A 15551-nucleotide genomic window follows, 5' to 3' on the forward strand; every position below is an offset into this window, starting at 1 on the left:
TCTCCCTCAGCCTCTGCACTGAGTGACACTTTTTTTTTCTTGGTGATTTAAATCTCCAGTTCCACGAATCTTGTCCTTTGCTCTGATTTCACTAGCCTCCTGTCCTCCCTCAACATCTCCCTCCATATAAACTCTCCTACCCATATCGATGGTCACCCACTACCATCTCCCATGGACTCTCTCCTCCCAAGGTCTTGATCACTGTTGAGGCCGTTTCCAACGACTTCCTTGTATCCAATGTTCCACGTGGCTGCGTTCCTCTTTGCCAGTCCCACGCAGCCCGGGACCGGCTTTTTCAATGTAAAGTCGCACGATGCGCGAAACTGAGAGTCGCGCCGCCCCTTAAAGGGACCACGCACACGGAAAAAAAAAAAGAGGGAACATTGCTTGTATCCTTCACCACTCGCATCCTCCTACATCCTTTCAACACCACTTCCTTCTGCATCTGCCGCTGGAAAAAAGCTCCCTACAATCACTTGCTTACTGCACTTTCAAACTCCCAAGCACCTAGCCTTAGGCCATCCATTCACCGCAATAATTCTGCAGCTTTCGTCTGCTTAACCACTTCCACTCCTTCACCTTTTGATGCCCTTGTGCTCAGTAAAACATTTACTATCTCCCATCCTGATTGATCCTCCCGGATGGCCTGCTTCTTTGCTCTCTCAAATCCAAAGTGCGTAGACGTGAACGTATCTGGTGTGCAACTAATTTAGCCATCAATCAGTAAATCTCGCTGGATGGCATCAAGTATTATCAGGCCACAGTCTCTTCTGCCAAAACCACTCACTACTCCAGGATCAATCTGGAGAACAAAGACAACTTGTGGCTTTTTTTCTTCATTACCAACCATCTCCTTAAACCCTTTCCCCAGTTATCGCCTTCAATAAGTGCAAGGAGCCCGTGGACGACTTTGTCACTAAGATTGAGACAACTTGTTCAGCTGGCTCTGCTGCATCCCTCACACCTCTTTCTCCCCCCGCCCCCTTGATGACCAAGATCCCCAGGGCTTACTACAGCCCGAACCCTATAGCCACATCAGACCCATGTTGATCTCCTATCTTCCCTCACTCCCTTTCTGACTTCATGACTTCATCTTGTCTTGTCTTCAACATCCACTCTTGGATGAACCACAATTTCTTTCAGTTAAATGTTGGGAAGACCGAAGCCAATTTATTTGGCCATATACTCCATACTCACTCCACCGATTTCATCCCCCTCTCCAGTCACTATCTCGTGTCAAACCAGACTGTTTGTAACTTTGGTGTCCTATTTGACCCTGAGCTGAGCTTTCTACTCCTTATGCACGCTGGCACAAAACACTCGTCTCTGCCTCCGCCCCTGCCTCAGCTCAAGTGCTGCTGAAACCCTCATTTATGCCTTTGTTACCTCGATTTAGTCCAATGGTCTCCTGTCCTCCCAGCTTCCACTCTCCATAAGTTTCAACTCATCCAATTTGCTGCCCGTGTCTTGTTCTGCTCATGCATCACCCCTATCCTCACTAAGTTACATTGGCTCCCAGTCCTCCAACACCTCCAATTTAAATTTCTCTTCCTTGAATCTATTAATGGCCTCACACCTCTCTATCTCTGTAACCTCTTCCAGCCCTACAACTCCCTGTTCCTCCAACTCTGGACTCTTGTGAATTCCCGACTCCCTTCTCCTCATTATTTGTGTCTGTGCCCTACTCTCTGAAACTCCCTCCTTCAACCTCTCCATTGCCCTACTGCCATCTCCTTGTAAAACCCTTTTTTCAAACCCACCTCTTGACTAAGTTGTTAGTCACGCCTCCTAATATCTCCCTCTTTGGCTCAGCATACATTTTGTCTGATTATGGTCTGTGAATTACCTTTTCTAACATAGAAAATAGGTGCTGGAGTAGGCTATTCGGCTCTTCGAGCTTGCACCACCATTCAATATGATCATGGCTGATCATGTAATTTCAGTACCCCATTCCTGCTTTCTCTCCATACCCGCTGATCTCTTTAGCCGTAAAGGCCACATCTAACTCCCTTTTAAATATATCTAACCAACTGGCAACTTTATGGGAAAGAATTCCACAGGTTCACAATTCTGAGTGAAGAAGTTTCTCCTCATCTCTGTCCTAAATGGCTTACTCCTTATCCTTAGACTGTGACCCCTGGTTCTGGACTTCCCCAACATCGGGAACATTCTTCCTGCATCTAACCTGTTCAATCCCGTCAATTTTATATGCTTCTATGAGATCCCCTCTCATTCTTCTAAATTCCAGTGAATACAGGCCTAGTCGATCCAGTCTTTCTTATGTCAGTCCTGCCATCCCAGGAATCAGTCGGGTGAACCTCCGCTGCACTCCCTCAATAGCAAGAATGTCCTTCCTCAGATTAGGAGACCAAAACTGCACACAATACTCAAGGTGTGGTCTCACCAAGGCCCTGTACAACTGCAGTAAGACCTCCCTGATCCTATACTCAAATCCCCTTCGCTAGGAAGGCCAACATGCCAACGTTAAAGATACTATATAAATGCAAGTTGTTATATTCCAGCTTCTCCGAGTGACTCTTATTACAGTGATAGAGGGGCTATTTTCTCAAATATTTTTTATTTTTATGACTTTTAAATGAGAAATGCGTGCAGTCAAATCCCACACATAAATGGCCTGTAGTTCATTGCCTGATTTGACTAGGTAGTTGTGTGAATAATTAGTAATGGCCCCATGCCAAAATTTAGGTGTGCATTTTAATGTCTCCTTTCTGTCCATAATATAGAGTCACATCCAGTATACATCTTTTGTTAGTGTTGTGTTTAAAGCTGTATTCCAAACAAGGTTTTGGATGCATCGGTGTGACAGAAAACCACAATACAGAACGTTTAATTAACATCTATATTGTGCTCGTTAATCATCATGGGGCCAGACTGCAGACTATAAATCTACTGTGAAAGAAGAAAGTATTGCAGAAATATAAAATAAATAGTCTGCATCAATATTTACAAATGATGGTGGAGGTGAAAAACATAGGTGAACTTGAGGAGGGTAATGAACAATTGTTGGCGATGAAAGCGGAAAAGGAATTGGATCTGAAAAATCTAGCAGAATTCAAGGTAGATAAATCACTGGGCCCTGATAACTTGTATCCTTGGCTATTGAAAGAAGTCAGAGAGGCTTTGGTCACAGTTCTTCAATACTTGTTAAATATGCAAACTGTGCAATTGGACTGGAGAATTGCCATTATAACATCAAGGATAAATCGGGTATCTATAAACCAATTAGTCAGTTATAAGCAAACGCTTGGGATACATTTTTGGGGATAAAATTGATGTGCATTTAGAAAAGGATGGGTTAATCAAGGACACCTTGCATGAATTTATGTTTGATAAATTTGAGTTTTTTGAACAAGCAACTAATTGGCTAAGTGAAGGGAATATCTCCGATGTAGTGTACATTGATTTTTCAAAAGATGTTCAATAAGATGTTTTGTAAGAGTCTTGTTAAGAAAGAAAGAACAAACATCTTTCAGGCTGATCCCATTTGACGAACAGTCTTGACCTCGATTCAGAAATGCAATCAAAATCGGTCAGATTCACAGATTGGAATAAACTGGAGGGAGGCAGTGGAGACTGATGCTGCAGCCAAAAAAAAAACTTGTGTTTATAAATGCCTTTCGAGGCCTCGGCACTTCCTAAAGCATTTCACAATCGATTAAATACTTTTGAAGTGTAGTCACTGTTGCAGTGTAGAGGCACACGGCAGCCAATTTGTGCACAGCAAGATTCCATAAAGAGCAATGAGATAAATAACCATAGAATCTAATTTTTGGTGGTGGTGGTTGAACCATTAATGTTGGCTTGAACACCAGGAGATATCCCTATTTTTTCTTGGAAAAGTGCCATGGGATGTATTATGTCGAGGCCATGGGGCTTCAGTTTAACGTCTCAGCCAAAAAAACATCACCTCTGACAATGCAGCACTCCCTCTATACTGAAGTCTCAGCCGAGATTCTGTGCTCAAATCTCTGATGCGGGGATTGAACCCATGACCTTTTGACTCGGGGGCAAGAGTACCACTACGTTTTCTGTATTTCTGCACATAATAAAAATTCTTAGTCTTGCATTTGGTCACCACCTTGGTTTCCAAAGCCATGTTACTTGTATCACTTTCAAAATTCTACGTTTCTGCAGAACCTTCCTACTATTTCCAAATATTTCAGTGCTCAAGATGTCTATGACTAGGGAAAGTCTTTTTCAAACATGCTAATGGTTAAATCGGCAGAGACACCCAACAGAACAGCAAAGTTATAAGAAATGTTTTCCCAGTGCATGTACTGCTTGATATATTTTTGCTCCAGTATTACATAATATTGCTTGCACCATCTGACCATGTGCAGTGGTGATCAACACCAATACGCCACACATTGTGGGGTAGAGTTTCCAGTTTGAGCACAAATGGCAATCCAGGCGCTCAAAATTGTGCTAGTTTAGATTTTTTTTTGCTCAAGTCTCTGCTCAAACTGTATATCACTGAATGTAAAATCTTCCATCAACCAGCACAATTGGGACATAATTTTTTATATATTTTTTGCATTAAAATAATAATCCTTGATATATTTAAGAGTGGTAACCTGGTGCGGTTTTATTAATAGAGCTGAAAATGGGTTTATCACACACAAAAAATGAGTATTTTTAATCAGAGTGTCCAATCCAGCACACACCTGTGAGTAACCTGATTTTAAATAATTGGCCCATCATGTCTGTGCATGTCGAAAAAGGGCTAACCGGCCTAGTCCCACCTTCAAGTACTAGGTCTGAAGTCCGGTAGATTACAGCTCCAAGTGCACATCCAAGTAGTTTTTAAATGTGATGAGTGTTTCTGCCTCTACCACCCTTTCAGGCAGTGAGTTCTAGACCACCATCACCACCCTCTGGGTGAAAAATCTTTTCCTCAACTCCCCTCTAATCCTTCTACCAACTATTTTAAATCTACACCCCTTGTTTATTGACCTCTCTTCTAGGGGAAATAGATCCTTCCTATCCACTCTATCTGGGCCCCTCATAATTTTATACACCAATTAAATCTTCCCTCAACCTCCTCAGTTCCAAAGAAAACAACTGCAGACTATCAAATCTTTCCTCATAGCTAAAATTCTCCAGTCCAGACAATATCCTCGGAAATCGCCTCTGTATAGTCTCTAGTGCAATTTTTCCTGTAATGCGGTGACCAGAACTGCACACAGTACTCTAGCTGTGGCCTAACTAGTGTTGTCTACAGTTTTAGCATAACCTTCCTGCTCTTATAAAAACATAGAAATTTACAGCGCAGAAGGAGGCCATTTCGGCCCATCGTGTCTGCGCCTTACAACAAAGAGCCGCACGGCCCTTTGTCAGCAGCCCTAAAGTTTACATACAAACCCATGAACAATGACATAAAGGCAAAGAGTACCCAGCCCAACCAATCTGTCCCACACCTCTGCAACACCCCTTATACTAAAAACATCTACACTCCACCCCAACCAGAGCCATGTGATCTCCTGGGAGAGGCAAAAACCAGATTATTTTAAACTCACGCAAAAAGTTTGCGGAAACTCGATTTGCACTGGATGTAATTTCCACTAGAAATTCCTTGATCTGTTGCGCTGGTGTGGCCGATTTCGGGCGAATTTCAGGCTACTCCAGGCTACTGCCTTTTAATTTAGAAAAATGTTCCAAGGCACTTCACAAAGGTGTAATCACACTGTGCCAGAGGAGGAGATATTGGGAGAGGGTGGCCAAACGTTTGGTCAGAAAGGTGGTTTTAAGGAGGAGTGGGAGGTGGAGAGGTTTAGTTGGGGAATTCTGGAGTCTGACCTGGACAGCTGAAGGCACAGCCGCCAGTGGAGAGATGAAGGGATGGGGAGATGTACAACAGGCCTTTAACCTTCCTGTTTGGTTATGCAGGAAGCTGTTTGTAAGACCATCTTCTACAGTTAAATACAGCTCGCAATTGTTCAAACTAAGCCTCAGTCGGAAAACAAATTTCCTTTTTATTTTAAATCCAAGACAATTAAGATTAGCTTATGGACTTTTGCCAATTTTCTGTCGTTTGTGGCTGCAAAAGCTGTACAATTCTTTCTGCTGATGTTGACAAATGTTATTGATTTGTTTTATCTGGTTTGTTTACCACTTTTATTTAGGATTCAGGATCCGAATTGCTTCAGGTGACCAAAGAATCGCGATATAAGCGCACTGAAGATGGTTTTTTCAGAATAGGTATAGTTTGACATTTTTCCAGGTGATGTTTGCCATCATTATACTTTGTTTCAATAATCACACAAACAACTTACTCTTTTTTTTTCAAACCCAATTTGATGCCCACCCTCTACATTAAATGCCCCATTTTTATTGAGGCCTGGGTTGCAGACATTTCCAAGCAGCATTATAATACCAACCTGTGTGCAACATTGAGGGGGCAACAGATAATAAACATTCAATTTCTCTAACATCAGAAACCTCTGTTAACAAGTTATTGCTATTTCCCTCCACATAACTTGACGTTACTTCCTTGACTTTAACCGATCTGATCTGATCTTGGGGTGGAGAGGAGGGGGAGAATTTCCACATAAGTATCTTCTCACACCCTCCTTCAGCCTCATCCATGTCTATATCTAGCTTCCCTTTCACGTGACCCCACCCTCCCAAAAAAAGTGCACATACAATCCTCTGTGGGTGTGCATATTCTGTTGTGTGTTAAATACAATGATTTGTTGAAGTTTCTTCGACCTCTATTGCTGCAATTAAAATGTTACTGTTAATTAGCCAAAACGGAAGTTCAGTTGTTCTTCTCTATTATATGGTAAACCTGCAGAAAGCATCAAATTGATACTCTGTAGGCACAACCAATAGAGCAAACATCCTGAATTCCTGACTCGTGCCAGCCAATCCGGCACATGCAGGCGGTGACAGCTGCTACGTCCTCACCGAGCCACCTTGCAGTCCTGGGCCGAGGTGGCTGCAAGTGAAAGATGCAAGAGGTCAACTGGGGGATCTGAGTGGATCCTAAAAACTACCACTGGGAAACTCTTTGGAGCGGCTCCCCCCCCCCCCCCCCCCACCCCCCGGGACCCCCATAAATTGACCTTTACAAGCAGCATTGCAGTTTTGAAATAGTTTGGACCAGGTGCTCGCCACTGGAGCAGGTCAGCATGCCACTGCGATAAAGTTCTCTGTCTAGTGTCTCGATTTGGCATTATTTTAACTGTATTTACACTAGAAATCTAAAAGTATAAGCCTTAATACCTACTTTTCTCTCTCCAAATAATGGTGCACAAGAGAATGCCTATATTAAAATGTAGTATTGATTGCATTTACAGAGCATTCAACTTGTATTTACATAGCATCTTTAACATAGTGAAGCATCCCAGGGCGCTTCACAGGAGTATTATGAGACAAAAAATTGACACCGAGCTACATAAGAATCATCAGGGCAGGTGACCAAAAGCTTGGTCAAAGAGGTAGGTTTTAAGGAGCGTCTTGAAGGAGGAAAGAGAGGCGGAGAGGTTTGGGCAGGGAATTCCAGAGCTTAGGGTCTCGGCAACAGAAGACACGCCACCAATGGCTGAGCGATTATAATCAGGGTTGCACAAGAAGGCAGAATTAGAGGAGCGCAGACATCTCTTTGGGGTGGGGGGGGCTGTTGTGGGACTGGAGGAGATTAGGGAGGGGCGAGGCCATGGAGGGATTTGAAAACCAGTATGAGAATTTTGAAATTGAGGCATTGCTTAACCGGGAGCCAATGTAAGTCAGCGAGCACAGGGGTGATGGCCGTCTTCAGTACAATTGGTCCCCCCCTCAATTTTTATTGATGCCAACCTGGGCCCCCTTGCTGCCCTCTTCCAGGGAATTTCATTTTGGCGTAAACAAAAAGAAATTCATGTGTGCTTTTCTTTCCTCCTCATGTGTAGGCAGATTTGAAAATGGAGTAGCTGAAGGTGCCATTGACGTGAGATTAAATCCCATCACTGCCATTAGGCTGTCAGTTTTACAAGATTCCAGTGTGTGGGCTCTTCTTGATGAGGTGAGATGTCCCGCAGTACATTCTATGTTGATGTTCAAAATTGTGTGATGCGGTGAACAAACTATTTCTTAGTAAGCTGCTTTATAGGGCTTCATCGAATCATAGACATTTATAGATTGTGTAGAATGGGCTATACTCTGCCGTTTAGAAGAATGAGAGATGATCTCATTCTAAAGGCAAGATTCTAAAGGGGATTGACAGGGTAGATGTTGAGAGGTTGTTTACCCTGGCTGGAGTGTCTAGAACTAGTTGGCACAGTCTCAGGATAAGGGGCAGGCCATTTAAAACTGAGATGAGGAGGAATTTCTTCACTCAGAGGGTTGTGAATCTTTGCAATTCTCTGCCCCAGAGGGCTGTGGATGCTGAGTCTGAGTATATTCAAGGTTGAGATAGATAGATTTTTGGAGTCTAGGGGAATTCAGGGATATGGAGATCGGATGGGAAAATGGAGTTGAGTTCGATGATCAGCCATGATATTGAATGGCGGAGCAGGCTTGAAGGGCCAGCCATAGGGCCTACTCCTGCTCCAATTTCTTATATTCTTATGTAAGAAGGTGGCCATTCGGTCCATTGTGTCTGTGCCAGCCAAAAAATAGCTATCCAGCCTAATCCCACTTTCCAGCTCTTGGTCCGTAGCCTTGTAGGTTATGGTACTTCAAGTGCATATCCAAGTACTTTTTAAATATAATGGGGGTTTCTGCTTTACCACTTTTTCAGACAGTGAGTTCCAGACCACCATCACCCTCTGGGTGAAAATAAATCTCCTCAACTCCCCTCTTGTGGAGAGTTATTCTTTGACATTTGAAATTAAAGAAAGACTTGCATTTATATAGAGCCTTTCATAACCTCAGGATGCCTCAAAGTGCTTTACAGCCAATGAAGTACTTTTGAAGTGTCACTGCTGTAAGAAAGGTGGAGGCCAATTTGCACACCGTAAGGTCCCACAGATACCAAGGAGATAATGACCAGATAAATCATCTGGGTTTTTTTTTTAGTGATGATGGTTCAGGGATATTCTGCTTTTCTCCAAAATAGTGCCATGGGATCTTTTACATTTAACCGGAGAGGACAGACTAACATCGCATCTGAATCATGGTTCAATCCACAGATTAGTTTTAAAAAGTGCTTTAATTACGAACAGAATGCTGTGCGTTATCATCCAGATCAGTAAATGCTGTAATGCTCTTACAATATTTAGTTAAAATTCACGGTCGTTTTATTCCACTGCTTCTTCCAATCAGAGTTGTAAATAGCAGTGGTGGCATTGGAAAAAGCCAAGAACCAATTGTCAGCCTATCACCATTAAGTTTAACCTGTTAATTGCATAGAAAACCAGGTCAGTCAGTGGAGGAGGGGAGGGTCTGCTGCAGAGAGTGTAAATCAGCACTTTGCGATCTGTGATTCTATATTTCCTATGGTGAGAGATCGTGGCTGAGATGTGACGAGATGAGTGGTGAGAGGTCGTGGCAGAAGTGCGCCGAATGTTTTGTGGCGGAGGAGTGGCGAGAGATCGTGGCGGAGGTGCGGCAATAAGGGTGTGGGGCCCAGAAGAGCTGAGGGCCCAGGGGCAGCAGCACGGGCCAGCCCACACTGCAATATGTGTGCACACTAGGTCTGTGCAGCAGAGCCGGTCTCCAGTCGCCACTGGATAAAGGCCTAGCTCTGTCAAGCCCATGTGGTGGCTGATGTGCAACAGTCACCACACGTTTAAAAAAAAAAAAAAAAAAAAAAATTAAAAAAAATCCACGCACAGGCATCTTCCACCCCTGGAGTTCAGGACTGGAATATCAGATGTTTCAATGGAGGACCTATGAACTCGCCCCTTTTGGTGTGGAAGCAAGTCATCCTCGTTCGAGGGACCGCCTATGATGATGATGATGATTTCCTATGGGGAATACAAGTCATGTGGCCTCAACAGGGGCATCATTGATTTCAGATATAGATAGATCCCTGTGAGCATCTCTCAACTGCTAGACTAAACAAACTGCAGGAGTAGACACTGGCAAAATATGCGTTTTTAAATAATGGATAAAACAATCTTTTTTTAAATAGTTTTTTCTCACTACAACTACACCAACTTGCATTGATATAGCACCTTTTTAATATAGTAAAAACATCTAAAGGCACACCACAGGAATGTTATCAGACAAAATTTGACTCTCAGCCATATAGAGATATTAGGACAGGTGGCCAAAAGTTTGGCCAAAGATTTACATATGTTATACGGCACAGAAACAAGCCATTTGGCCCAACCAGTCCATGCTGGTGTTTATGCGCCACTCGAGCCTCCTCCCATCTTTCCTCATCTAAATCTATCAGCATAACCCTCTACTTCCTTCTCCCTCATATGCTTGTCTAGCCTCCCCTTAAATGCATCTATATTATTCACTTCAACCACTCCCTGTGGTAGCAAGTTCCACATTCTCACCATTCTTTGGGTAAAGAAGTTTCTTCTGAATTCCCTATTAGATTTCATGGTGACTATCTTGTATTGATGGCCTCTAAAGAGAGAGATTTTAAGGAGCGACTAGACTCGTAGGAAGAGAGACGTAGAGAGGTGGGAGGGAATTCCAGAGTTTAGTGTCTAGACACATGAAAGCACAGCCGCCAATGGTGGGGTGATGAAAATCAGGGATGTGCAAGAGGCCAGAATTGGAGGAGCGCAGAGATCTGAGGGCTGTAGGCCAAGAGGCGGTTAAACTAAAATAAAATGTCTTTGCATGCTTCAAAATGTGCTCTGAATGCTTCAAAACAATTGAGCCAAATTGTCATGAAGTTCACTGTTTCTATGACTATGGAGCCCTTTTCTGTTTGCTTATAAATTTATATATTTTTTCCATTTCAGCTGCATCTTAAAAAAGCTGCCAGTTAAACAGTATTTAAAGAAGTTTGCGAATGAATCTGTTTTATAAAACAAATTGTCCCTCTGCAGTTTAATATCTTAATAGTTCTCTTTAATAAAGAAGAGTGTTGATACAGATCACAGAATTCATGGATACATCGCCTCATCGTCTGATCACCGTGGATATTCATTGTTTCCAAACACTACCTCCTGTGAAATCTACTGTAAATTTTCTATGTAACGATTCTAATTTTGAAGAGTTATCAGCTGAACCTTTTTGGTAAGCTGAAGCTACTGGATTGTTCTTCCCATCTTGAGTCTAACTAAGGTGTAAATGTATTTTTTGTTACCCATTTTACCAGTATAATATTCCTAAATATTGAGTAAAAATAAGCAAACAAACGAGACTACTTCTGTATAAAGAGGTTAAATGTCTTACAAATTTTAAACATTAACTTGTGGATCAGGGACAGACACTGTACAAACAGGGGAGAGAGGGTGGGTGGGGGAGGGCTGGTTACCTTTAATTTATTGTAAATATGCAGTGGGCAGATTTGTGTCGCGTTTTGAGGGATTTCAGGTAGTTGTAGATTCTTGATCAGTGAAATATTGTATTTAATTTCTAGACAATTATGTTAACTTCTGAAGAAATGCTTCATTTTATGAAGGAAAAAATTTGCCTTTTCAAAGCCTTGACTTGTGAATGTTGAAACTTGCCAGTTTTCTTGGGATGTTACGTCAGTGGTTCCAGCAGCATTGAGGTGTGTAAGAACTTATGTGCCTTAAGTACCATGTTACTACAGCTGGTTAATATTGGTAGTATTGAGCTGATAGCAGGCAACAATTCTTCCATACACCTTTTGACATGTTACTCACTAACCAGGAGGGCAAGAAGAAGTGAAAATCTCTTTTGCTATTTTGCATTTTGTTTATTGGAAAATATTCTTCATAAGCTCTTAAAAGCATTTTTAGAAAAGTAGTATATCGCTTCTGTAGTTCTGAAATGCATCACCCACAAGGCAAAAAACAACCTCTTAAAAGTATCGGGTCGGCCATTTCATTGCAGCTTTGTGTCCTCACTTTAAAAGAAACAAAGTATCCATAACGTTGCAGTTTTTTTTCTCGTAGCGTGGATGATTTTTCTTAGCAAAAGTGCACTTTTGCAGATTTTATTTTTGGAAGCATCAAATGGCTAAATTGGACGTGGGGTTAACTATTGGTGTTTTTCCATGTATATTGTATTGATTCTTTTAAATGCTGGTTGCTGGCTGCCAACTTTGTCCAAAGTATTTACTTAACCATAATCAGTTGTAAAGGTGTGAGCCCTTTGAATAAAATCCCCTCAGTTTCTGCTGGGAAACTACTTCAAGATGATGCAGGCAATGTGCGAGAGTATGCTGATCATCATCAATTGTACATTAAAGTTATGGTTTCAACAATGTTTTGAAATGTAGTTACTGGAAGAGGGGTTTCTTTGCTGGGGAGGAGATAAATAATTATGGTAACTGCTTTGAATCGTCAAAGTTGTGACCACCAATGAGTGTAATATGAAATGTGGTGGCAGATTGTAAGTGGTCATTCATGTTTCCAGTTATGCTATTTTTTTCTATTGAAATTGGACAATCTTGGCATTGTGAACTCTTGGAGGGGGGAGAAGGAATAACAATATTGAAAAGCTTATGACAGGTTTTAAGTTCTGTCTTCCTATCAACTACTGCAAAGTAATTGGTAGTTTATATATGTTGGGGGAGAGGGGGAGAGAAAGAGAGGGAATAAAAGAACACCTGGACAATATTGAGAAAAAAAGTTACCTTCATGAAGAGATGAGCAACAAAATGTCACAGTTCAAGCTAATGTTTTGCTTCAAAATGTGCATTTTAGTAGTGCCACTATCACAATCATTATGTTTGCACAGTTCATGGTCATAAGATGAACAGCCTAAATACTGATGGACTCTGAACTAAAAACAGAAAATGCTGGAAATCCACAGTCGTCCAGTCAGTATCTGCAAAGTAAAAAGACATGTTAACGATTTGGGTGCAGGCCCTTCATCAGAAGCGTTCTCATTGAGGGGCTCGAATGACTAGATGTACTGGTTTTATGAGGTAGCTATTAAATAAGTAGGCCATTGCATTGTAATGACTGGAAAAAAAATAATATATTTCTCAATTATTTATAACATGGAGCCTATGCAAGATTTGTATAAAGCCATTTTCATCAGCAGATAAAGTAGGACAAATGATGGATTTAAATCACTTTTAAAATCAAAAGTTCGACGAGCTGCATCTGTAGTCAAATTACTAGTTAATCAAGTCACCATAAATGGAATATTTCTGAATGTAAGTCAAGAATCAAATTGTTCAGAATACACGATTCTGCAGATCTATTTATGACTTCTCTGCACCGCACCCCTCCCCAACATCCTGTGTAAATTGCAGTTATACGATTTTCCCTGTTGTTTGCTGTGGGCTGGCCTTTTGTCCAGGGGCCAGATCATATCAAATGCACTAAAATATATTTTAAAAACCTAGCGTGATCTTTGCCTTGTGACATTTTTCTTGTTGCGGCTTCTTCTTGCCAAGTCATTTAAAAGTCAGTTGAGGGTGAAATAATAATCCTCGGGTGCTTTTCCTTTAAGACTCAACAGTGGTCCATGTTGTATTAAAGCTGCAAATCCCAGCCTCCACAATTTGCTGAGTAGTTTGTCTATTTGTCTATACAGCAAGTGGGGGCACATCAAAAGTAATTCATTGGATGTGAAGCGCCTTGGAATGTCCTCAGGATGGATAATGTGTTTTATAGCCAAGTTCATTCTGTTTGCACTTTTGCTGCTAGGAACTACACCATAGATCTGTATTCATTGTTCACAAAGTTCCATCAAATTCTGCAACTGTAGGATGAATACAGGATCTTCTTTTTTTTAAAAATACAGTACAGTACATTTGTTTGAAAATCAAGTTCCAGCCCTACAATCATTGCATTTAAAATTAGAAAAATAAAGGTGAAGTTTTGCTGGTTGTATTATTTGAGGTGATTGGCTGCCAAACCCTATTTGCACAGTGATTTGATTTTTAAAATCTTGGTAAAGCAACATTTTGAGATCAACTGTTGTCTAGTAAATAAGAACTGACGGAAATCAGAGGGCTCATCTGTAGCACTTTAAAAAAAAAATTAAATATAGATTTATTGTGAATCAAGTATAAATGATCCCTTTTACATAATGTGCCACAGATCAGTCTCCTTGAAATTCAATGCTTTTGCTTATTTTTATGGATATGTTTATGCTTTGTGTTTGTAACAATGCTACAATGCACCGGCTTCTGTTGATGTCGATGTGCCTTTCATCATTGGTCTACATAATTGTCATAAATCTGCCATAACTTTGCAATGAACATAATTGTAATAAAGTTGAACTTGTTATACCTTGAATTGTAATGAAGTGTAGAATGTTCTGTATAATTGGCTTTAACTTCCTTCCATTGTGTAATAAATTGCTACATTTTAAATGTCAGTTTTGGCATTGAATAAGTCAGAGTATGGAATGTTCTTTGCAGCTTGCAAAATCTGACACTTTTTAATGGTACTATTTGTACTGCACTTTTTTTTTTGACAGTCAGCTGTCTGTCAAGCCCCACCCCCTCACTGCCCTTTTTTGACACGCAACAAGCCCTGGGGGGCAGGGGGAAGGAAGAGGGGGAAAAAGAGCGAGAGGGGCTGGGTATAAGAACATAAGAACATGGAACAGGAGTAGGCCATCTAGCCCCTCGAGCCTGCTCCGCCATTCAATAAGATCATGGCTGATCTGGTCATGGACTCAGCTCCACTTACCCGCCCGCTCCCCGTAACCCTTAATTCCCTTATTGCTTAAAAATCTATCCATCTTTGACTTGAAAACATTCAATGAGCTAGCCTCAACTGCTTCCTTGGGCAGAGAATTCCACAGATTCACAACCCTCTGGGAGAAGAAATTCTTTCTCAACACGGTTTTAAATTGGCTCCTCCGTATTTTGAAGCTGTGCCCCCTAGTTCTAGTCTCCCCCACCAATGGAAACAACCTCTCTGCCTCTATCTTGTCTATCCCTTTCATGATTTTAAATGTTTCTAATAAGATCACCCCTCATCCTTCTGAACTCCAAGGAGTAAAGACCCAGTCTACTCAATCTATCATCATAAGGTAACCCCCTCATTTCTCGAATCAGCCTAGTGAATCGTCTCTGTAGCCCTTCCAAAGCTAGTATATCCTTCCTTAAGTAAGGTGACCAAAACTGCATGCAGTACTCCAGGTGCGGCCTTACCAATACCTTATACAGTTGCAGCAGGACCTCCCTGCTTTTGTACTCCATCCCTTTAGCAATGAAGGCCACCATTCCATTTGCCTTCCTGATTACCTGCTGCACCTGCAAACTAACCTTTTGGGATTCATGCACAAGGACCCCCAGGTCCCTCTGCACCACAGCATGTTGTAATTTCTCCCCATTCAAATAATATTCCCTTTTACTGTTTTTTTTTTTTTCCCCCAAGGTGGATGACCTCACACTTTCCGACATTGTATTCCATCTGCCAAACCTTAGCCCATTCGCTTAACCTATCCAAATCTCCTTGCAGCCTCTCTGAGTCTTCTACACAACCCGCTTTCCCACTAATCTTAGTGTCATCTGCAAATTTTGTTGCACTACACTCTGTCCC

General features: G+C 41.6%; 1 protein-coding gene across 1 annotated transcript in view; it reads left to right on the plus strand.

Annotated features, from left to right (window-relative positions):
* Positions 1–14376, plus strand: part of mgat4a (alpha-1,3-mannosyl-glycoprotein 4-beta-N-acetylglucosaminyltransferase A) — a 281493-nt gene extending 267117 nt beyond the window's left edge. The window contains exons 13-15 of the mRNA XM_070892430.1: positions 6144–6219; positions 7911–8023; positions 10869–14376. Of these exons, the coding sequence (XP_070748531.1) occupies positions 6144–6219; positions 7911–8023; positions 10869–10895 (216 nt within the window). The 3' untranslated portion in view covers positions 10896–14376. The remainder of the gene's footprint in view (positions 1–6143; positions 6220–7910; positions 8024–10868) is intronic.
* The last annotated feature ends 1175 nt before the right edge of the window (positions 14377–15551 follow it).

This window comes from Pristiophorus japonicus, chromosome 10, assembly GCF_044704955.1.
Source record: "Pristiophorus japonicus isolate sPriJap1 chromosome 10, sPriJap1.hap1, whole genome shotgun sequence".
NCBI lineage: Eukaryota > Metazoa > Chordata > Chondrichthyes > Pristiophoridae > Pristiophorus > Pristiophorus japonicus.